This window comes from Salmo trutta, chromosome 13 (assembly GCF_901001165.1).
Source record: "Salmo trutta chromosome 13, fSalTru1.1, whole genome shotgun sequence".
NCBI lineage: Eukaryota > Metazoa > Chordata > Actinopteri > Salmoniformes > Salmonidae > Salmo > Salmo trutta.
In genome coordinates, this window is record NC_042969.1 from 76938169 (window position 1) to 76963012 (window position 24844).

Consider the following 24844-nt stretch of genomic DNA (forward strand, 5'->3'; position numbering starts at 1 on the left):
TAGGTGAACGGATTATCTCTGCATGCGTGGTTCCCACCATGAAGCATGGAGGAGGACGTGTGATGGTGTGGGGGTGCTTGTCTGGTGACACTGTCTTTGATTTATTTGGAATTCAAGGCACACTTAACAAGAATGGCTGCCACAGCATTCTGAAGCGATATGCCATCCCATCTGGTTTGTGCTTGGTGGGACTATCTATCATTTGTTTTTCAACAGGACAATGACCCAAAACACACCTCCAGGCTGTGTAAGGACTATTTGACCAAGGAGAGTGATGAAGTGCTGCATCAGATGACCTGGCCTCCACAATCACCCGACCTCAACCCAATTGAAATGGTTTGGGATGAGTTGAAGAGCAGAGTGAAGAAAAGGCAGTCAACAAGTGTTCAGCATATGTGGGAACTCCTTCATGACAGTTTGAAAAGCATTCCAAGTGAAGCTGGTTGAGAGAATGCCAAGAGTGTGCAAAGCTGTCATCAAGGCAAAGGGGTGGCTACTTCGAAGAATCTAAAATCTAAAATATATTTGGATTTGTTTAAGACTTTTTTGGTTAGTAAATGATTCCATATTTATTATTTCATAGTTGTGATGTCTTCACTATTATTCTACAATGTAGAAAATAGTAAAAATAAAGAAAAACCCTTCTATGAGTAGGTGTGTCCAAATGTTTGACTGGTACTGTATATATAATTGTGGGGGTGATAATATAGCATGCTGGAACTGGTTTAGGGAGCTCATATTATAGGAGATGGTGCTCCCAATACCCACTGGGTATAGAAGTCTGTTAAACATCTAGTTTTGAATTACATTTGGTTGAGTTGTCAACTAACGTAAAATCAACAAAAAAGTCACAATGTCATTGACAAAATACGAAATTCCCTTATGTAGATAACTTTTTGCTTGTTTCAACATTATCACATTATATTTTCTGATTGAAATGACGTGGAAACAACGTTGATTCAACCAGTTTTTGCCCAGTGGGTCGGACACATTCCGGTGGTGCTAGCCAGTCTCCTCTTCATACTAGCAACTTGACACTTTTTGTAGTGAAGGGGTTGGGCGGAGCAGGAGCATCTGTCGTCGAATGATAGTCAATTCAATGTAATACAACATTGTTTCCAGAAGGCGTAGCACAGACAGACAGAAATCTCCTTCTAATGAATAAACAGAATCAAACCAATCAAAGAATGGCTTGTCTCCGCGCCTGAGCGAAACAATACTCATGAAACGCATGCTTCACTGAGCTCGGTTTCGAAGCACGAGTTGATGAATCCGCCTCCCCGATATATCCTCTTTCTGAATACGAGCCTACGGTCTGGCTCTCGCTATCTTGTCTGATTGCGCGGTGGGATTCGCAATTCCGAGCAGCTTTTAAAACAAATAATTCAGACCGCAGCCAGACTTTGCCAGAGGCAAGATACAGCAGCTCACAGCACAGCAGGCAAGGTTCGGTCCGACCAGCATAGAAGAGAGAAGAGGGTTGAGAGAAAGCGATAGGCGCGTTGGATATGCGACTGGATATGTAAATGAGCTGCCTGGAATGACGGCACGGAGCACCCACGAGCCTTCTCATGTATCTGATCGATAGGGGATATTAGGGCCAGCTGGCCAGAGCGGGCACAGTTATAAACAACTCGATGACAGCGCGGCTCACTCTGAGCAAGTTGAGAAACAGTGTGCATCACAGACAGTCGAAACCAAGCGCCCACCGCGACGTTTAACATATTCAGCTGTCAAATAGGCTACAAGTCTACTTCCGCGACAACATGTCACTGTTTTGCCAGGACAGCAGTGTTTGAATGACTCGGACAGGGAGGACATACGTTGGCAGCCCTAAGGTTTTCGACATGCCAGAGAATGTTTCGTTCACCAGGAACCGCACGGTTCTGGACGCGCGGCTGGGGACGCGTCCCGCATGGGCTATCACGGTACTGGCCAGCGTGCTGATCTTCACCACCGTGGTGGATGTCTTGGGCAACTTGCTGGTTATCATTTCAGTGCTTAGGAACCGGAAACTTAGAAATGCGGGTAAGGGGATAATGATTGTTTGTGTCTCTTTGTGTGTGCGTGTGTGTTCACTCGCGAGAGAGACGGAGAAAGATGGCACCAGTAGTTATACCTTAATATTGTTGAAATAATTTGGCATGACTTTGACATATCAACCAATGCAATAGATATATTCTAAATGCAATGATAAGGAGAGATTCTGAAAATACGATTTCGTTCTCGTGCCTTATCTGAATCCCTGAGCGGTCTCATTCACACCAATAAGCCTACATGCAAGAAGACTCCACATATGAATGAGACTGCTGAAAATAGTGAACGTATTCCTCCTATGCAAAAGGATTTAATTCCCTTTATGCACAGATAAAATTAAGATTGTATCGAATGTTGACGATTTGAGTTTTAATAACTTTTTGTTATGGGAAAATGTTATGTCCTATTGTCTGTAATGTGTTTTAATAACCTATGGCAATGATTTGACAGTCATTCATCAGTCACTTGTGAGGATTCTGCAGGCAGTTCTCAGATTTTATGGAGCCACTTAATTCCTACCAAACAATTTACGCATAAATTGCATAGATTATGAAGAGGGTAAAATAATGCAATCCCGTGGGATTCTTTTGTTTAGCTTGCTTTATTGTTGATAGACCTGTAGTTTATGCATTAATCGTTTGTTTTATTCAATATTGATCATAATTGTTTTTAGATGTATTGTCTTATTTATTTATTTGAATAAATAAATAGCCATGTTTTTCTGTGTGTGCATAAACCGGGGCCGAAACTTTTATTTCCAGTGTGGGTTTTGCAAACCTTTTTCATATGCCTGCCGATGCCTGCCGAGTCCATACTGGAAATGCAAAAGAGAACACAGTATAAAAATGATGGATTCCCGCCAGGGGTATCCAAACAGAGCGGCAAGAAGTCCGCTCCAACACACCGACAGCCGTGTTATTGTTGCAAACGCATTATGTGCCCATACGGGTGACTTACAATGGGTTTATTTTGTTTGGCTTTTTCACGGTGGTCTAGTAGCTGTTATCTAGGTTACTGATTAATATTGGAATATATGTTTGAAAACAGAATGCACATTTAGTTGTGATGGTTTGGGGGTTTAAAGCAGGGACCGGGAATAGTTTTAATACCCTTGGTTAATTCCAGTCTGTTTTGCCCAATACTGAGTGCTCAAATCCCGGTTTTTCTGCCCTTACGGCATGGTCCAGGTGTTGACTGTTGGGAGGTTGGAGCCAATGGCCGACCTTCCGTACCCGCTCTCTGTTTCCCTTCTCTCTGTGGCACTTTATCAGCAGTCCCAGTCGTTATTTATAAGTCCTCGGTTCGCTTGCTTTTATTCTTCCTCAGAAGCATCATCTACCAGGGGCGTCATGTACCCTAAAAATCAGAGGGGACAGCTTTTTCCTGCAATGTAGAGCCATAATCATTATGCTTATTTCTATGTAAAAAAATACATGTATATCAAAGCATACCTCTTGAGATGTCTGTGTCCTACTAACTCGTAGTTCTTTTTTAAAAGAAACTAAATATGTTTGTCTGCATCTCTGCTAAAATCTGGGTAAAAGATTGAAAGTTATGTGAGTCTTATTCAGTACATTTAGTAACAACAGTGGTAGAGACTCCGCCATCCTCCACTCATTCAAACGTAGGTGTTGATCCTCCAGTCTGACCCCTCTGCTGTCTCTGGCTCCACACCCACACTGGCCCGGCCATCTAGAGGTGTGAAGGCTAGTAGTACCTTTTATGTAGGGAAGCTAATTTAAAAATAATAATATTACCATACCATTTTTGTATGTTCTCTATGATTATGTACTTGGAAATGTATCACTTGACCAATTCGGCCACTTGGGTGCATTTGGGCAAACTCGTGAGGGACTTGATACAAAATATTATATAGATCTCATATTCTTGAATATATCAGTCTGAAACTGTGCACACACACTGATGCCCTCTTATGGACAACATCTAAATTACACCCAACTTCCTATGTCAATGTATGGCCTTTTTTTGCATTTCAAAGATGATGCAATAAAAATAGAAAGTGCATGTTTTTTGTTTATCTTTTACCAGATCTAATGTGTTGTATTCTCCTACATTCATTTCACATATACACACACTTAAGTGTTTCCTTTAAAATAGTATCAAGAATATGCATATCCCTTGCTTCAGGTCCTGAGCTACAAGCAGTTAGATTTGGGTATGTCATTTTAGGCGGAAATTGAGATGAAGGGTCCGATCCTTACAACCTATGTGTAAGTTAACGTTGCCAATGAAAGGAAGTTAGACTAGCGAGCAACAAAAATTGTAAGCATGTACTGTAGACCGTTTTGTTAACATGGAAGAGAGAAGGATGGCATTGGCGTTTCTCTACAAGTAGAATGAGTCAACATGTTAGTTCTACTTGAATGAATGCACGTACACACACGCACGCACACAAAAACCCACAACCATGGACAGCCACATCATATTTAGCTTACGTTGATTGGACTAAATTGTTTTGGGTATCTTTTAGTTGTTACTGTATTAGACTAAGCATAGATGATTTGATGGTGTCGAAATATTGAAGTGGAAATGTTGCTGGAATAGTGGAGGCAGCTCCTGTTTTCTTTGTGATTTGCGGTGACTCTCTGTGGTTCTAAATCAATAGTTGTTTAGTGGTCTGAAAATGTCGGAAACATTAACTGTTTGTTACATGCGATATGCTTTGTGCTCTCCGGTTTTGTGATGAAGCAAAGGTGTGGTTGAATTTATTCTGCCACTGTGTCTTTTTATTGTCTCGGCTTTAGGCCTCTATATCACGGTCCAAAGGCATATGAACTAAGAGTTTATAGAGAAAACAACACAATTATCACAATGAATAGGTTGTAATATGGCTTTTTTTTCCTGACTTGGCTTCCCCAGTGATTTTACCCACGCACCAATACCGCCCAACACACACATAAAACAGAATTGCTTGTGGATTGGCTTGTTCCATGACTCTGGATCAAAAGGTTGCGTGTTTGATACCAGTTGTGGAGAGTTTTTTTATTTTTCGTTTTAACCCTATCCCAAACCTTAACCTTTACCTTAAACCTTTTGCAATAACTGCCTAAACGTATTGTTTTGACCCTATCCCAAACCTTAACCCTTAGAAAAGTAACGTTATTTATAATAAGGGTTGCATGGAGAAAATCGGACCTCTGAAATGAGAAATATATATTTTACCCGAACACTTCCTGGACACTTGAGGGGGGGTGGCAGAATGTTGTGGTTTTTCGCAGACGACCGTGGACAAAAGTAGGTGTGGAAGGATCTCCTTTATAGTAAAAGTATTGCATGACTCTATTGTACTGTATCATCGTATTTGCCGAGAAAAAAAATAGTATTTATAAACATTTCATGCAATTCTACGTCATTTTACATATTAGCAGAATATTTTTTAATACCACACAAATTACCGAAATTACAGACTAAGAATGGACAGGCCTACGTGTTCATCTCATCATATTTCTCCAATGCCGAATCAGTGTGTATTGTTTGCAACGAAACTGTCCCTGTTTGCAAATAACACATCTGAGACATTAGGAATCTGAGCAAGGTACTTTCAAAAGTTAGGCCTATACCTTTCCACCCCAGACAAAGTAGGCCTACTGACACAGAAAAATGTAAGCCGGCTGGCTACTCTTCTTCCACGGCTTAACCCAACGAGAGGTCACAATTGTTTCCCTAAAAGCCTTCTGGGTTTAAACCTCTTCTATTGTACAGAAAGTGAATAGTTTAATCAATTGATAGTGACATAATTAGATTACTTCCCAAGCAAAGTACATGTTTTGTCTCCTCGGCTATAGAGGGTTGTAGCTCAGTCTCTGAATGTCAAAGAAAGAAACAATGATATCGCCATATACATCGTCATAGTCACGTCTTTCCTGTGTATTTTACAGATTGTTTCTAGCACGGACCAAAGCGCCATTATAGATCACTTTATAGTGTAACGACCCTGGGTTTATAAACGCGATAATCGACTCTACCGGACGAGTATGCTTTTGCGGCACAGTCGATAGCGCGCTGGACTTCGGGCTAGAAGGTCGAGGGTTCGAGACCTGCTCCCTGCCTGTTTCATTACAATATAATGGTTCAGTTTCATTTTCTTTAAATGGCTTTTTGCCATTTTCCTTAATAAAAGGTAGGGCTATGGCATACCCTCTCCCATCCCCTAAATTCGAGTCTTGGTTTTAACTTACCTGCACTTCACTGACACGGAGGTATGCTATTCAAAGAGTGCATGGTGGGTGGAGGAATTTACTGACAAATCTGTAGATATAGCAGCCTCTATAGCGACATTTAGTCTGTCAAACATTATTTCTTAAATAGGACGAAATCGGCTCCAACACAAAGCCCTCTTGTTTTTAGTAAAGTGTAATTAAAATGAAGATGGTTGAAATGAATTATGCCTACTCGAATTTGACTACTTTCTGCACCATGAGCTGTCGATTTCTGATTGATTGTGCTGCGGCTGCTGCTTCAAGTTTCAGCACCACAATGTAAATTACTCGAATCTGTCTTATTGTTGTCTTACTCTGATAAATACATCACGGGCAAGAAACATATTATTTTTAATAAAAGCAATTATAGCAAGCTATGAAAGTTGACCTCGGGTCCTCCTCATCTTCGCGCTCTCCTTCTCAAACTGAACAGAACGCGCACAACATTTTTTGGACTACACCTAATCGACAAGTATTTTCGGAAGAAGCCTTTGACTCTCCTTCTGAACTGCCACCATAGGCGTACACAGCACCGCCATTAGATAGGTAGCACAAACAACGTGTTTCATCAGCAAGAGCAGAGCAGGGCTCAGGGTTGGAATATCAATTGCAGTGTAATATAGCCTGGTTGTATTTATACCATCCCAGCATCTATCTTATAAATGTAACTTTGCTCTGTGTTTCTCCAAGTATGCACTTCGTAGTCTATAACCTATAGGCTATGGATCATTTGATTGAGACCACACTAAATAGCCTGTTGTCGCACTTGATATTGTGTGCCCAGCGAAGAATCAAAGATTAGGAACGGCATCGGGCGCACATCGATATATAGCCTAATATTGACATTTCATCAATTACAAATTACACGACCCTCCTCTGGACTAGATTTAAAAAATACTAAACCCTCCTCTTGACTGAAATTGAAAAAGCATTTCCCTCCCCTATTTTCCTCCAGGTACCAATTCAGTAAATGTTTATCCATCCCTTACCTTAACCATTCAGAATGCGTAATTCCATGATGCAGGATCAGAAGGTTGCGTGTTTGATCCCAGTCGTGGAGACAGTTTTTTGTTGTTGTTGGTTGTTTTAACCCCCTAGAGACGATGTCAGCACCCCACCGGAAATCTAATTAGCATAGTAAACATCTGTCTGTTTAAGATAGAGATCTGTTGTTTTGCTCTGGATGTGTCTCAATCCACCTCATCTGCCGATGTGGAACACATCTGCGGTGAAAGGTGACAAAGTTAGAGCTGGGTGGATTGAGACACATCCAGTACAAAACAACAGATCTCCATCACAAAATTGTCTGTAGCATCGGAACCCCCACAAGTGTCTCGGTATAGTGAATGTGCCAACCTCTTTCTGTAGCGTATGAACAGTTTGGGCTACACACTAATCTGACCCCTCTTTGGAAAGGTGAGACTCTCACGAACAGGTACATGATGGTCTGCTCTAGGATGCCCACATGCATGACAAGACTCGTCTGAATGTCCCCGGAGCAGTTCCATTTTTTTTAATGAAAGTATATATGGAGACTGTTTAGTGCCAAAAGTAACGGGTTAAATACATGTAAAAAAAAACGTATAATAATAATCTGCAAAAGGTTTCCTGATATTTCTTATATCTCTCAGATATAGGACAAACACTTCAGAACAAACTTCCTTTAGATTTTTGGGAGGGGGACTATATATTGTTCCATGTAATTAATCTGTTATTCAATGCATTTGTATGACCAAATAGCAGTTAGGCCAAATGTCATTTTCCGGCTAATTTGTAAATATATTTTATTGATACTTCAAGGGGTCTTAAAATTCAAAATCAAATAGCTAAATCATCCTTAGTATGATCTTAAAGCAATTCCATATAGCTTAGAGAAACCCAGATGGTGTATCAAATCACCCAGTCACTACAAAGATACAGTGTCCTTCCTAATTCAGTTGCCGGAGAGGAAGGAAACCGCTCAGGGATTTCACCATGAAGCCAATGGTGACTTTAAAACAGTTACAGAGTTTAATGGCTGTGATAGGAGAAAACTGAGGATGGATCAACAACAGCGTAGTTACTCCACAATACTAACCTAACTGACAGAGTGAAAAGAAGGAAGCCTGTACAGAATGCAAATATTCAAAAACATGCATCCTGTTTCAACAAGGCACTAAAGAAATACTGCAAAAAAATGTAGCAAAGCAATTAACTTTTGTCCTGAATACAAAGTGTTATGTTTGAGTTAAATCCAACAATACATTACTGAGTACCACTCTCCATATTTTCAAGCATAGTGGTGGCTGCATCATGTTATGGGTATGCTTGGTTCAGTCTGCTTTCCACCAGACACTGGGAGATGAATTCACCTTTCAGCAGGACAATAACCCAGTGGCGCACCTTTCACTGGGGAATGTGATACAAATTGAGGCAACGGTGTGCTTTAGAACCATGCGTGCGCTTTTGAGCGGTCGGGTAGGCTGTTAGGAGTGTTTATCTGACTGGATAAAAAGTTATATATAAAAATAAATATGTCCCCCCCACTTCTAAAACTAATGTAGCGCCCATGCAATAACCTAAAACACAATCTACACTGGAGTTGCTAACCAAGAAGACAGTGAATGTTCCTGAGGGGCTGAGTTACAGTTTTGACTTAAGTCTGGTATAAAATCTATGACAAGACCAGAAAATGGTTTTCTAGCAATGATCAACACCCAATTTGACAAAGATTGAAGATATTTGAAAACAATCATGGGCAAATGTTGCACAATTCAGGTATGGAAGGCTCTTAGAGACTTACCCAGAAAGACTCATAGCCGTAATTGCCGCCAAAGGAGCCTTCTACAAAGTATGGACTCGGGTCTGAATAGTTATGTAAATTAATATTTCTGTACATCATTTTCAATACATTTGCAAAAATGTCTAAAAACATTTTAGACTTTTTTTTTAACCATTTTGAATTCAGGCTGTAACACAAGAAAATGTGGAATAAGTCAAAGTGTATGAATACTTTCTGAAGGCACTGTATCCCCTAACCTTAACTCTTACCTTACCAGAATGAGTAGCAGGAGCAACTAAAACAGAATGAGTGTGTCATGACGTTGCCCTCTTTGGGTACAGCGAGCACAGTTGACCCCCTCCTTCTGCTCCAGCCCTTTTCTATGCACCATCCCCCGACCTCTATACTCCTGACACCAGGCTCTGTAAGAAGAGGTCGTAAATTCCTCTGAGGAGATTCTCTCCTCATGGCCAGAGTATAGAGGCAGAGTGAATTTTCATAGACCACACAAAGGAATTTCTTCTACCTCACAGAACTTGACAACCGAACAATATTCAGGTTCTGGAGAAGGTATAAAAGATCGGTAAAGAATCCAGCTATGAACTGGTCCGTTTGCTACAATTTTGTGAAACTCATGAGAGACAATTTAATTTTTTTTTATTTTATCTTTATTTAAACAGGTAGGCAAGTTGAGAACAAGTACCACGTGGTTAAACTCTTAGACTAGCAATACCGACAGAATAAGAACAAGTCTTTGATATTAATTACTAGTCTGCAGCTAGGAATTCAGAGAGAGAGAGAGAGAGAGAGAGAGAGAGAGAGAGAGAGAGAGAGAGAGAGAGAGAGAGAGAGAGAGAGAGAGAGAGAGAGAGAGAGAGAGAGAGAGAGAGAGAGAGAGAGAGAGAGAGAGAGAGAGAGAGAGAGAGAGAGAGAGAGAGAGAGAGAGAGAGAGAGAGAGAATAAAAATATTGATTGCAATTGTTCCCGAATGAGTGAGGTTTCAAAGGTTTAGCCCACTAGGGCACATTCTATCATTTCCTTGTAAACATATCTACTGTTTGTTATGCTTTTCTGTGAATTACCTAGTTAGTAAATAAATGATTTTAAGACAATTGATGTATGGATGACTCATAGTGAAGACTGGGTTCGTGCAGATAACCAACAATTTACGACGCTTGGAATGAGACTAACGTGAGGTAAAGAATACATCATTAATCAGAAGACGAGTGCCTTACCTTTAGAACGAGTGCCTTACCTTTAGAACGAGTGCCTTACCTTTAGAACGAGTGCCTTACCTTTAGAACGAGTGCCTTACCTTTAGAACGAGTGCCTTACCTTTAGAACGAGTGCCTTACCTTCAGAACGAGTGCCTTACCTTCAGAACGAGTGCCTTACCTTCAGAACGAGTGCCTTACCTTCAGAACGAGTGCCTTACCTTCAGAACGAGTGCCTTACCTTCAGAACGAGTGCCTTACCTTCAGAGCGAGTGCCTTACCTTCAGAATGAGTGCCTTACCTTCAGAGCGAGTGCCTTACCTTCAGAACGAGTGCCTTACCTTCAGAACGAGTGCCTTACCTTCAGAGCGAGTGCCTTACCTTCAGAGCGAGTGCCTTACCTTCAGAGCGAGTGCCTTACCTTCAGAGCGAGTGCCTTACCTTCAGAGCGAGTGCCTTACCTTCAGAGCGAGTGCCTTACCTTCAGAGCGAGTGCCTTACCTTCAGAGCGAGTGCCTTACCTTCAGAATGAGTGCTATAAATTCAGAGTAGCAGGAGCAACCAAAACACTTAAACATTTGACGTTTGGAGCAACTTTGAAATTTGGCATTTGGAGAGTGTGGATGAATGTTTAATTCTGCAGTGAGACAGTTGCATGGTGGCCCAACGCCCTATTAAGACAATTTCTGTTGGTGTTTCCTTTATTTTGTCAGTATATCATAAAGGGAAATTGTTCTGTCAAATAGTCTAACCACCAATGCTGCTGGTGGAGTTAAGCTTAAGACTGATCAAATAAAGTTGTTTGAATTTGATTTGAATGAAGGGGTTCTGATGATGTTGACTCGGGTGATCTCTGGGGCAGGAAGGGTACACCTATCACCTGGGTCTCTGCCTGCATCTCTGCTCTGTTTCCATCAGGGTCATCTCTCCATCTATCCTGTCCTCCATCTTGTTCCCTCTCCCTTTCTCTCTGTGGGACTCCATGGCTAGAGTTCTGCATGTGTGTTGAGAGTCGGAGTAGAGACAGAACACAGGTTCTCTTACATGGTGCACTCTGCATTCAGTATAATAATTAGGGTGAGTTTGAGTTGATTGATTCTTCCTCACAAATCAAACTGAAAAAAAAGTAACATTTACATAATTAAACTCACTTAAAATACCTAATACATTGCATTAATAGAATAGAGGACACTTAAAACATCACAGGACATGTTTTCATGATGGAAACTGAAATGTTAGAAATAAGAGCCAACAGCAGATAGTGGTCAAAAGTCATGCATGGGGCAGCAGCTCCCTGGTTCTGAATTGGATCACTTGATATCTACTTGACAACTTGTTATCATTGTGCACACAGACGCCATTCTTATTTCACTCTATGACGTAGTTCTCTCAGTTTCAATTCTCTCAAGGAATCAGCGCCTGTGTGTGTGTGTATTGACCTATAGGAGAACAAATAAAATGTTTTATTGCCACGTACACCAGATAGGTGCAGTGAAATGTGTTGTTTTACAGGGTCAGCCATAGTAGTACAGAGCCCAAGAGCAAATTAGGGTTAAGTGCCTTGCTCAAGGGCAAATCGACAGATTTTTGACCTTGGGTATTCAAACCAGCAACCTTTCGTTTACTGACCCAACACTAACTGCTAGGCTGCCTGAGAGCCCCATAGTCGGTGTGGCTGAGGGGGGATCCGAGGGTGACCCTCTCATGGACCCCATTACTATGCTTGGCTCGTTAACGGTCCCAGAGCTCTCCTCTCCTCCACTCTTAAACGAACAGGAGCCAATTAAAGGCAGGCACAGAGGTCTTCTTCCTGAGTGTGTCGGGGGAACACCAATAGAGCCAGACCTCATCGCAGACACAGGGCTGGAGCACATTGGCAGCATGGCGGATTCTATCTCTCTCTCTCTCTTAAACTCCCCTCTTTCTCTATATCATCTCTGTCCGTTTCCTCTCTCTCTCTCCCCCTTTCCTTTGTCCCCTGTCTGCTTGCTCGGGTTTCCTCTTTCCTATCACCCTCTCTATCTATCTCCCTTGTTGAGTGTGTCAGCACTGGGGAGGTGGTAGTATTTGTGTGTGTGTAAATACATAGCCATTTACAGCTCCCTCCATCCAACACAGCTCCTCTACTCCTCTTCACGATAACCATGACCTGCTGTCTGAATATTTAGTTAGTAGAGCTATTTCATCTATTTTGGTTTGGGAAATGCCTCAGATTATTATCTGTCTGCTCCGACAGTCACTTTCTCTCTTTGTTACACCTTCCTCTTCCTCCCCTTCCTCTTCCTCTACCTACTTCCCTCTCTGTAACTCTCATCCCTCCCTCTCTGTTCACTTCTCTACCTCCCACCCTCTCTGTCTCTCCTTCATCTCTCCCTCTGTCTCTCCTCCATCTCTGTCTCTCCTCCATCTCTGTCTGTCTGTCTGTCTGTCTGTCTGTCTGTCTGTCTGTCTGTCTGTCTGTCTGTCTGTCTGTCTGTCTGTCTGTCTGTCTGTCTGTCTGTCTGTCTGTCTGTCTGTCTGTCTGTCTGTCTGTCTGTCTGTCTGTCTACCGCGCTCTCTACTTCTCTCTCTCCCTCTTTTTACCTCTACCTAAGTGTGGTCTTAAAACTAACCTCCAGACAGTGATCTGAACACATTGGGTTGGACTATGGCCATCTCTTGAAGTGCTATGCCAGTTGGTTGCAGTTAGAGATAGGGAGAAGAAGGGAGGAGAGAGGGAGGGAGGTCAGTAAAGGGAGAGGGAGTTAGAGAGCAATAGGGAAAGACGGAGGGAGTGTGTCTCTGTCTGTTTCTTTGTATTACAGTGTGTGGTTTGAGTGTGGTCAGTGGTGCTAAGCTGGTTGACAATTCTGAGAAAACCATGGGGTACAAGCTTTGATCTGTACTGGCTCCTCTCCTTTGCCCCAAAACACAAACTGGTTTTCTGACTGATTTCTGAGTGCACTAATACTCTTTTCTGATTGGTTTCTGTGTGCACTAATACTCTTTTCTGATTGGTTTCTGAGTGCACTAATGCTCTTTTCTGATTGGTTTCTGAATGCACTAATGCTCTTTTCTGATTGGTTTCTGAGTGCACTAATACTATTTTCTGATTGGTTTCTGAGTGCACTAATGCTCTTTTCTGATTGGTTTCTGAGTGCACTAATGCTCTTTTCTGATTGGTTTCTGAGTGCACTAATGCTCTTTTCTGATTGGTTTCTGAGTGCTCTAATGCTCTTTTCTGATTGGTTTCTGAGTGCACTAATACTATTTTCTGATTGGTTTCTGAGTGCACTAATACTATTTTCTGAGTATACTTAGGCACTGGTTCTCTGAATGCACTAAAGCAGACTGGTCTCATTAAAGGGGCTTTTTGAATCTGTTTCATGGTCATAGAGTAAAAAATGAAAACTTTGTCACGTACAGTAGCCTACGTACCTACACAAAACTATCCACTGACAAAAAAACTCTCTCCTTGGTCAACTTTATCGTGGGTTTGAGTTCAGAAAATACGACACCTTTTCATAAATGGATTGTGTGTGTTTCTGTGCGTGTGTGTTTGTGTGAGAATATCTGAGTGGAATTCAGACAAAGAAGATAGTTTTCTAAAAAGACAGAACTGCAGCCAGAGAGACAGAAAAGAATTGCTTCAGTGGGAGAGAGTGACAGAAAGATTCAGACAGCAGGTTCAAGTGCTGTATCACCAAGAAGTCACTCAAAACAAGCTTTCAGCTTTCAGCTCACTGTGTCTCGTAATGAAGCCCCAGTGGATGTGTACAGTATGTTCATTTGTGTTTGGGGATTTTTGATCTATAGTGTGTGTGTTTTGACTCATAATGAGTGTGTCTTCTTGTGTACGGAGAGCACGAGTGTGATGAGACAGAAACAGAGCCTGTGCTGGTGCTGGTATCTTTCACTCACTCACTCACTCACTCACTCACTCACTCACTCACTCCGCTGAGCTCTTTACTAATGTAAAGTGATTTGGTGGTTTCCCATGACATTTACCTATCTGAAAGAGTGCAGGCTCCATCCCTTCACAGGCGCATGTGGATCTTTTCCGCCAAAAGCCACCTCCTCGTCCTCGCCCGCCAAACCAGAGAGAGAAGCTGTGTGGCTAAGGCTTCTGGCTGCTCCACTCCTCTGACCCCATATACATTATTAAATGTGACTCACCACCTGGATTCGGTCTTATGTAACAAAATGTTTTATTTATTTTCTTTTTACATTGGATAAAAGTAGAGACTCAGAGCTACAAAATGATATATCATACACTGCATTTGAGGAACAATGGGAGAGTAATTCTGCTTTGAAAGTTGTTCAACTTGTAAACTCACTTTTGAGAAAATGGCCTTTGAATGTTTGGATATCTAGTGAAGAGCTCTTCTTTCTCTATACCCATTCAGCATCGTTCACACCCTCTTAAGCTTTAGCCCCACCCATCCCGTTTCGCTCTCGGAGCGCACAATAGACGCTCTGGCCGATTTGTTTACCTCCAGCTCTGCTGGCAACAATTTCATTACGCTTTTTTTACAGACGTTTACTGACACCAGCCATATTCAACAGCTGTTGTACACACATCACGTAACATTAGCTAACGAGCCAGCCAGCTAACATTAGATAGCTAAACAACAATGAACAGTGCCGACAATACCACAGTGCTGGGACATAACCAACCAGGTTCAATGTTAGCTAGCTAACATTAGGCTCTTACTAGAAAAGCAAACAGCTCTGGGAAAAGGAATAATAACATCAGTTATTATCGTTTTCTCCATCTCTTAAACTATCATACACTAATTCCACTGATTTCAAAACTTGATCCTCCAGAAAGTGGAGAGCAACACTTATGCAGCTCCACTACACAAGTTTCCTGAACCGGGTCACCAATTCATGAAGTGTATCCAATGGAACCTCTCCAGAGCTCACTACAGAGAGACTGAGAAAGTAGGCATGCAGCGGCCGAGAAGATGACTGCAACGTCCCCCATCCTCCCCGTTATAGAACTATGTGAAAGAGAGAAATTAGACAGTGAGAGAGTATTAGATCGTGACTGTATTGGGACTAGAGGCTGTATTGGGACTAGAGGCTGTATTGGGACTAGAAGCTGTATTGGGAATAGTGGCTGTATTGGGACTGGAGGCTGTATTGGGACTGGTGGCTGTATTGGGAGTGCTGGCTGTATTGGGACTAGAAGCTGTATTGGGACTGGAGGCTTTAAAGGGACTGGAGGCTGTATTGGGACTGGAGGCTGTATTGGGAATAGTGGCTGTATTGGGACTGGTGGCTGTATTGGGACTGGTGGCTGTATTGGGACTGGTAGCTGTATTGGGACTGGTGGCTGTATTGGGACTGGTGGCTGTATTGGGACTGGTAGCTGTATTGGGACTGGTGGCTGTATTGGGAATAGTGGCTGTATTGGGACTGGTGGCTGTATTGGTAACAGTGGCTATATTGGGAGTGCTGGCTGTATTGGGAGTGCTGGCTGTAGTGGGAGTAGTGGCTGTATTGGGACATGGCTGTATTGGGACTGGTGGCTGTATTGGGACTAGTGGTTGTGTTGGGACTAGTGGCTGTATTGGGACTAGTAGCTGTATTGGGACTGGAGGCTGTATTAGGACTAGAGACTGTAATGGGACTGATGGATGTGTTGGGACTAGCGGCTGTATTGGGATTGGTGGCTGTATTGGGACTAGTAGCTGTTGGGACTGGAGGCTAAATTGGGACTGGAGGCTGTATTGGGACTAGTGGCTGTATTGGTACTGACGGCTGTATTGGGACTGGTGATTTATTGGGACTAGTGGCTTTATTGGGACAAGTAGCTTTTTTTGGACTAGTATCTCTTTTGGGACTGGTTGCTCAATTGGGAATAGTTGATGTATTGGGGGTTGTATCTGTATAGGGAGTAGTGCCTGTATTGGGACTCGAGGCTGTATTTGGACTAGTGTGGCTGTATTTGGACTAGTGTGGCTGTATTGGGACCTGTGACTCTAATGGGACTAGAGCTATATTGGGACTGTCAGACTGCAATAGGACTAGTGCCTGTATTGGGACTAGTAGCCATATTGGGACTAGTAGCTGTATTGGGACTAGCAGCTGTATTGGGACTGGAGGCTGTATTGGGACTGGTGCCTGTATTGGTCATAGTGGCTGTATTGGGACTGGTGGATGTATTGGTACTAGTGGCTGTACTGGGACTGGTGGCTGTACTGGGACTAGTGGATGTACTGGGACTAGTAGCTGTACTGGGACTAGTGGCTGTACTGGGACTAGTGGCTGTACTGGGACTAGTATCTCTATTGGGACTAGTATCTGTATTGGGACTAGTGAATCAATTGGGACTAGTGGCTGTATTGGAAGTGGTATATGTATAGGGAATAGTGGCCGTATTGGGACTAGTAGCTGTATTGGGACTAGTTGCTGTGTTTGGACAAGTGTGGCTGTATTTGGACTAGGGATATATTAGGGCTAGTGGCTGTATTGGGAATAGTAGCTGTATTGGGAATTGTGACTAATGGGACTAGTGGCTGTGTTGGGACTAGTGATTGTATTGGGACTTGTGGCTGTATTGGGACTTGTGGCTGTATTTGGACTAGTGTCTTAATTGGGACAAGTAGCAGTATTGGGACTGACGGCTGTAATGGGACTGATGCTGTATTGGGACGAGTGGCTTTATTGGATCAAGTGGCTGTATTTGGACTAGTATCTCTATTGGGACTAGTAGCTCAATTGGTACGAGTGGCTGTATTGGGAGTAGTATCTGTGTAGGTTCTAGTGGCTGTATTGGGACTAGTGGCTGTATTGGTACTAGTGATGTATTGGTACTAGTGATGTATTGGGAATAGTAGTTGTATAGGAAATATTAGCTGTATTGGGACTAGTACCAGTATAGGGAACATTAGCTGTATTGGGACTAGTACCAGTATTGGGACTTATGGCTGTGTTGGGACAGGTAGCTATATTTGGACTAGTGTGGCTGTGTTGGGACTAGTTGCTATATTGGGACTATTAGCTGTATTTGGACTAGAAGCTGCATTGGGACTAGAGGCTGTATTTACACTAGTGTGGCCTCTTAGGACTTGTGGCTGTATTTGGAATTAGTAGCTGTATTGGGACAAGTAGCTGTATTGGGACTAGAGGTTGTTTTAGGACTACTGGCTACAATGTTACAAGTGACTGTAATGGGACTGGAGGCTGTATTTGTAATGGTGGGTGTATTGAGACTGGTGGCTGTATTGGGACTACTGATTGTATTGGGACTACTGACTGTATTGGGACTAGTGCCTGTATTGGGACTAGTGCCTGTATTGGGAATAGTAGCTGTATTGGGACTAGTGCCTGTATTGGGACTAGTGATGTATTGTAACTAGTGTCTATATTGGGACTTGTAGCTGTATTTGGACTGGAAGCTGTATTGGGAATAGTTGATGCATTGGGACTGGAGGCTGTATTGGGACTGGAGGCTGTATTGGGACTGGTGGCTGTATTGGTAATAGTGGCTGTATGAGTCTGTTTCTCAGTCTGGGAACCTTCAAGAGCCACATAACTCACTGTGCACTATCAACTTGAGCTCTAGAATAGGTTTCTAAAGTTTCAGAGCTCTAGGTCTGACAGTTCTTTGATAGTTCGAACAAAGGTAACTAGTGGGACTAGTGGCTCAATTGGGACTAGTGGCTGTATTGGGAGTAGTATCTGTATAGGGAATAGTGGCCGTATTGGGACTAGTGCTGTATTGGGACTAGTGGCTGTATTTGGACTAGAGGCTGTATTGGGACTAGTGCCTGTATTTGGACTAGAGGCTGTATTGGGACTGTCATGACTGTCCTGATCAGGTCAGGGTACAGGAGACCACCACCCTACAGATTATCTCCAAAACCCCCAACAGAGGAGGAGAGATCTAGGGGTCTGAAGATGTGGGGGTTTTATGACACCTCACACCCATAATAAACCTTAGACCTCAGAGAAATTCCTTTGTCCTAACAATGGAGAACTGGCCTCAGAACATTAAACATGCAATAAAGGGACTTTGGAACAATGGTTTCCGTCAGCCACAATGGTGGTCATGACGAGAGGTGGAATATTAAAATGTATGTAACTTTTGTATTGTTTTTAAAGGTTAAGAGATGACGTTATTATGAAAACATTGTACCTTTAAGAGTTTTCCCAGTATATGCCTGATGTTTATACATTGTACGTTGTGTGGAAAATATCCAAATCAAACAGAATGTTTTCGTAAAGATGAAATGTGAAGTTAGTGTCTAAAATTGGATTTTAGTCAAATCTAGGCCTTGCCCCTTTACTTGGTCCGCCCAGAGAATTGCCCTAAAGGCGGTTACGCCCACTTCTGACCCGAGGGTATAAGACAGGAGAGTGAAGAATTAACATGGGAGACTAATTGACCCCAAGCTGCAGCGAAGGGAGACTAATTGACCCCAAGCTGCAGCGAAGGTCTAACAAAGTCGACGAACCCCAAAACGAAACACAAGGTTGAAGACAAAGAAATATTTTTCTACACGAGCTACAGACGAGTAGCTGTGTCTAAGCGGGTGAATTCAAGCCGAACCACCCAGCCTCCACTCTCCATTGAATCGTGGTATCTACACCGTTCGAGCCCGAAGCTGTGAGCTCTGAGCTACAGAGCTGTCTGTCCTCAGAAGACCGCGAGGGATCAGACCACTAAGCCAAGAAGGACACTGACATCGTGAGGACAACCAGAGAGTTGCGCCGGAGAAGTGCGTCATTGAGAAGCCTAAACGACCCACGCGGAGCTTCCCACCTGAGACCTGCAACACGTAATTACATCATTATATTCTGACCCATAAGAGCGGCAGTTCGGGGCAAGGCTAGGTTTAAATAAGCATGGCTGACAAATGAACCCAAATGTATATTTCTCTCGTGTACTTTCTCTTTTTCTCTCTCTTTTAAATCCCCATTTTGGGTAACACGTGCCATAGTGTGTTGGCCCGTTATACTAAGTCCTAATCAATAGCTAGACTGTGTTTTGTGTATGTGTATTTTTATCATCATTTTAGCTTGCTAGTAAATAAATAATCAACTAAGATTGGTGTGGTAAACTCACCGGTGGAGCCCGGGTTCGTGCAGATTCCCGGATTATGCGACGTTCAGACATGAGACAAGAGGTTGATTAATTTAGCGACTGTTGTAAAATCGATATTCTGATATCCTTTGAGTTAATTTGGGAAATAGAAACTCAATCAAAATAATGTTCCCATGGTGCCCCAGGTTAATGAGTTAACAATTGCTTGATTCATTGCTTAATTCATTTAATCACGCAATTATAAACCGTTAATCATTCGATGAGCAACAGTCGTCACATTAACTAATACAACGTCACGACAGACTAGTCGCTGTATTGGGACTAGAGGCTGTATTGGGACTAGTAGCTGTATTTGGACTAGAGGCTGTATTGGGACTAGTCGCTGTATTGGGACTAGTAGATGTAATGGGACTAGTGGCTGTATTGGAACTAGTGACTGTATTGGGACTAGTGGCTGTATAGGGACTTGTGACTGTATTTGGACTAGTGACTATATTTAGACTAGTAGCAGTATTGGGAGTAGTATCTATATACGGAATAGTGGCTGTATTGAGACAATGAGCTGTATTGGGACTACTGGCTTTATTGGGACTAGTGCCTTTATTTGGACTGGAGCTTGTATTTTGACTACTGACTGCAATGTTACTAGTGGCTGTATGTGGACTAGTGCTGTAATTGGACTAGTGGCTGTATTGGGACTGGTGGCTTATTGGGACTGGTGGCTTATTGGGACTAGTAGCTGTATTGGGACAAGCGCTGTATTGGGACTTGAGGCTGTATTGGGACTTGTGGCTGTATTGGGACTTGTGGCTGTATTGGGACTTGTAGCTGTATTTGGTTTAGTGGCTGTAATGGGACGAGTGGCTGTAATGGGACTAGTGGCTGTAATGGGACTAGTGGCTGTAATGGGACTAGTGGCTGTATTTGGACTAGTGGCTGTATTTGGACTAGTGGCTGTATTTGGACTAGTGCCTGTATTCGGACTAGTGGCTGTATTGGGATTAGTGTTTGTATTGGGACTAGTGTTTGTACTGGGACTAATGGTTGTGTTGGTACTAGTGTTTTTTTATTGTACTGGTGGCTTTAATTGGACAAGAGGCTTTATTGGGACTAGAGGCTGTAATGGGAGTAGTGGCTCTAACGCTATAATTTGGTATGACATCATGTGAAAATTTGTCAGAATTTATCTTTATCTGAGAATGAATGTCAGGAGTTTTCTTTTTCGGGATTTAGGGATGATGAGATTTGAAGATGTGGCCATACAAGCCCGTGAAAAATGTGGCCGGGCTGTGTTTGAACCAGATCAACAACATCTATCACTACCTGATGGCATATCACCTGACACCTCTATCCCCTAGCACCATCTATCACTACCTGATGGTGTATCACCTGTCACCTCTACCCTCTAGCACCATCTATCACTACCTGATGGTGTATCACCTGTCACCTCTACCCTCTAGCACCATCTATCACTACCTGATGGTGTATCACCTGTCACCTCTACCCCCTAGCACCATCTATCACTACCTGATGGTGTATCACCTGTCACCTCTACCCTCTAGCACCATCTATCACTACCTGATGGTATATCACCTGTTAGCTCTACCCCCTAGCACCATCTATTACTACCTGATGGTATATCACCTGTCACCTCTACCCTCTAGCACCATCTATCACTACCTGATGGTATATCACCTGTTACCTCTACCTCTTAGCACCATCTATCACTACCTGATGGTATATCACCTGTTAGCTCTACCCTCTAGCACCATCTATCACTACCTGATGGTATATCACCTGTCACCTCTACCCTCTAGCACCATCTATCACTACCTGATGGTATATCACCTGTCACCTCTACCCTCTAGCACCATCTATCACTACCTGATGGTATATCACCTGTCACCTCTACCCTCTAGCACCATCTATCACTACCTGATGGTATATCACCTGTCACCTCTACCCTCTAGCACCATCTATCACTACCTGATGGTGTATCACCTGTCACCTTTACCCTCTAGCACCATCTATCACTACCTGATGGTATATCACCTGTCACCTCTACCTCTTAGCACCATCTATCACTACCTGATGGTATATCACCTCTACCCCCTAGCACCATCTATCACTACCTGATGGTATATCACCTGTCACCTCTACCCTCTAGCACCATCTATCACTACCTGATGGTATATCACCTGTTAGCTCTACCCTCTAGCACCATCTATCACTACCTGATGGTATATCACCTGTCACCTCTACCCTCTAGCACCATCTATCACTACCTGATGGTATATCACCTGTCACCTCTACCCCCTAGCACCATCTATCACTACCTGATGGTATATCACCTGTCACCTCTACCCCCTAGCACCATCTATCACTACCTGATGGTATATCACCTGTCACCTCTACCCCCTAGCACCATCTATCACTACCTGATGGTATATCACCTGTCACCTCTACCCCCTAGCACCATCTATCACTACCTGATGGTATATCACCTGTCACCTCTACCCCCTAGCACCATCTATCACTACCTGATGGTATATCACCTGTCACCTCTACCCCCTAGCACCATCTATTACTACCTGATGGTATATCACCTGTCACCTCTACCCTCTAGCACCATCTATCACTACCTGATGGTATATCACCTGTCACCTCTACCCCCTAGCACCATCTATCACTACCTGATGGTATATCACCTGTCACCTCTACCCTCTAGCACCATCTATCACTACCTGATGGTATATCACCTGTCACCTCTACCCCCTAGCACCATCTATCACTACCTGATGGTATATCACCTGTCACCTTTACCCTCTAGCACCATCTATCACTACCTGATGGTATATCACCTGTCACCTCTACCCCCTAGCACCATCTATCACTACCTGATGGTATATCACCTGTCACTTCTACCCCCTAGCACCATCTATCACTACCTGATGGTATATCACCTGTCACCTCTACCCCCTAGCACCATCTGTCACTACCTGATGGTATATCACCTGTCACCTCTACCCTCTAGCACCATCTATCACTACCTGATGGTATATCACCTGTCACCTCTACCCCCCTTCCCCTCCCTGGGCTTTCCCAGGACCTGTCTTGGCTAAATAAATCAATACACTCTTACATCTTCTTCTAAACATTGGGTTGCTTTTTGATTTCAGAGTCTATTGGTTACAATCCTCCTCCCATGACTCTCTACCGTGTCCTCTGTATTTGGACGTGTGTGGGTTCAGAAATGTTGTGTGTGTGTTTGTGTGTGTGTGTGTTGGGGGTTGCTTCCCCTGGAAGGTCGCCTTGTGGTCTACTCTCATTCCCATTCTCATTCTATGAGGTCATTGCAGAGGGGCTCTAGAGGGTTGGGGGAAGTGGTGTTATGACTTCTAATACACCTGATGAGGGTGGAAATGAATTGAAATAGGGAATTGTCGGTGGCCTTCATGCTAAGAGTCTATCTCACACACACACACACACACACACACACACACACACACACACACACACACACACACACACACACACACACACACACACACACACACGGAACAGGGTGTGGGGCATGAGCGCTCTGTCACCTCCGCTAGTGCTAGCGCGCCCCTCCGTTTCCATGTTGTCAGCAAACAGCCTAAACACAACACACACACACACCACTCACATGCCATGGGCCACAAACACTCAGCCTGCGAGGGGTGCAAGGTGACTTTGAAATGTCAGCTTCAGTTTCATGACATGATGAGTACGGAGTGCTGACTCTGGTTTCAGACAATGTGAAGCGTTAGCGTAACCCAACACGAAGCCCCTCATCCCTCCACCCCGTCTCTCGTCTCCCCATAATTGGTCTGATAGAGCTGAACGTGGCCGGCCCAGCAAGGCCCAAATAAGAACCCAGCAGTCTCAGTGTTACTGTCCTGAGCTGAGCTGGGTGTCTGATGCTGGGGTGCTTGACCAGCTGACTCATTGGCTGTTTTGAAGGGGATGACTGGACTAGACTGGACTAGACTGGACTGGACTGGACTGGATGGCTCTCCCTCTCCTTTCCGTGGGTGGAGTGGATGCTTTGTGAACAAGTTGAACAGAGGCTCAATATGCTCAACTCTTGTTATGCCTGAGAGTCCATTTACTGTATAGTTAAGAGCTTGCTTTGTGTGAAAATATTTTGTTTGGTGGATTTTATCATTCCTTAAAGAGGGGTTCAGTTTGTTGCAAGCTCTGTACTACCCAGGTTTACCCATTAGGAAACTGTAACAGGGATACCTGTGCTCTGGTGGCCATTGCGGCGCCACAGTGGCCATTGAGAATGATACATGGCTTATGTAACTGTCTCCCGCAAAGGACAGGCACGGGGGAGGAGTGTGTGTGTGTGTGTGTGTGTGTGTGTGTGTGTGTGTGTGTGTGTGTGTGTGTGTGTGTGTGTTTTGTATTTGTGTCAGGGTGGGTGGTTGGAGGTTATATAGGCTAGGCTTTGATGTGGACCCAACGTTTCCATGAGCCTTTTAAAATAACAAAAATTATTAGTGCACATTACACCAGCCACGGTACACACACTGCACACACACACACTGTACACACACTGTACGCACACACAAACATACGCACATGTACTCTCCCTCAACCGTCATTTTTATTCAACAGCGAGCTTTGTCACAGTTAAACCTCCCTGAAGGCATGGTATAAAACTGAAGGAGCGTCTCTCCCAGACAAGTGGCTCCCATTTCAACGAGATGAACCCTCTGCACTCCAGATGAAGAGTGGAGGAGGGGGAAGAAGGGCAGAGTGGAAGAAGGGAGAGGAGAGGGGAGAATGGAGAGGGGGTAGAAGAGGAGAGGGAATGGGGCTAATTATGAGTAGACGAGAAGATGAGAAAGTAAAGGAGAGAGCAGATGAAAAGACGAGGAGAAGTAAAGGAGAGAGCAGAGGAAAAGACGAGGAGAGGGAATGAAATGAGACATCAGAGAGAAGATGAAGGGGAAGTTTAGGACATCAAGAGAGGAGGAGTGGAGAGAAGGGAGGGAGGAGGGGAGGAGAGAAGGGAGGGAGGAGGGGAGGAGAGTGGATGAAAGTGGAGGAGGGTGAAGAGATGAGAAGGGAAAAAGAGAGAAGGATAAGGGGGATAGAGGAGAGGAAAGGACAGAGAGTTTACTGACACCAAGTAACTCCAGGGGGTATAGTGAGCTGATAGTAACCCAGTTCACGTTCCTGTGTGTACCTCCAAATCCCATGTGTGTTATTTTGGTAGGGAGCCATGGCCCGGAGCATATGCTAGCATGCACGAAAATCATGTTAGCTTCCAGTGATGTATGATTCATTTTAATGACTTTGGCACCTTGGCCATCCTCTCTAATAAATTATTTCCGTTAAACCTGCTCTATCCAGTAAAACACACACTAAAACACACATGAGGTGCTAATGCTAACACACACTCTAAACACACACTATGCTAATGCTAACTCTTACCATTCAAGTACACACTAAAATACATGCAATGTTAATGGTAACTTTAGCCATTAAAACACATTCTAAACAAACTCCCTGTAACTATCTCCAGCCCTTTTCTTCCGAAAAG

At 43.5% G+C, this 24844-nt stretch overlaps 1 protein-coding gene across 1 annotated transcript in view; it reads left to right on the forward strand.

Moving 5' to 3' along the window:
* Positions 1–1637: 1637 nt before the first annotated feature.
* LOC115206551 (melatonin receptor type 1B-B-like) overlaps positions 1638–24844 on the forward strand; it is a 60005-nt gene continuing 36798 nt past the window's right edge. Inside the window, exon 1 of the mRNA XM_029773667.1 lies at positions 1638–2028. Coding sequence (XP_029629527.1) covers positions 1800–2028 — 229 coding nt within the window. The 5' untranslated portion in view covers positions 1638–1799. The remainder of the gene's footprint in view (positions 2029–24844) is intronic.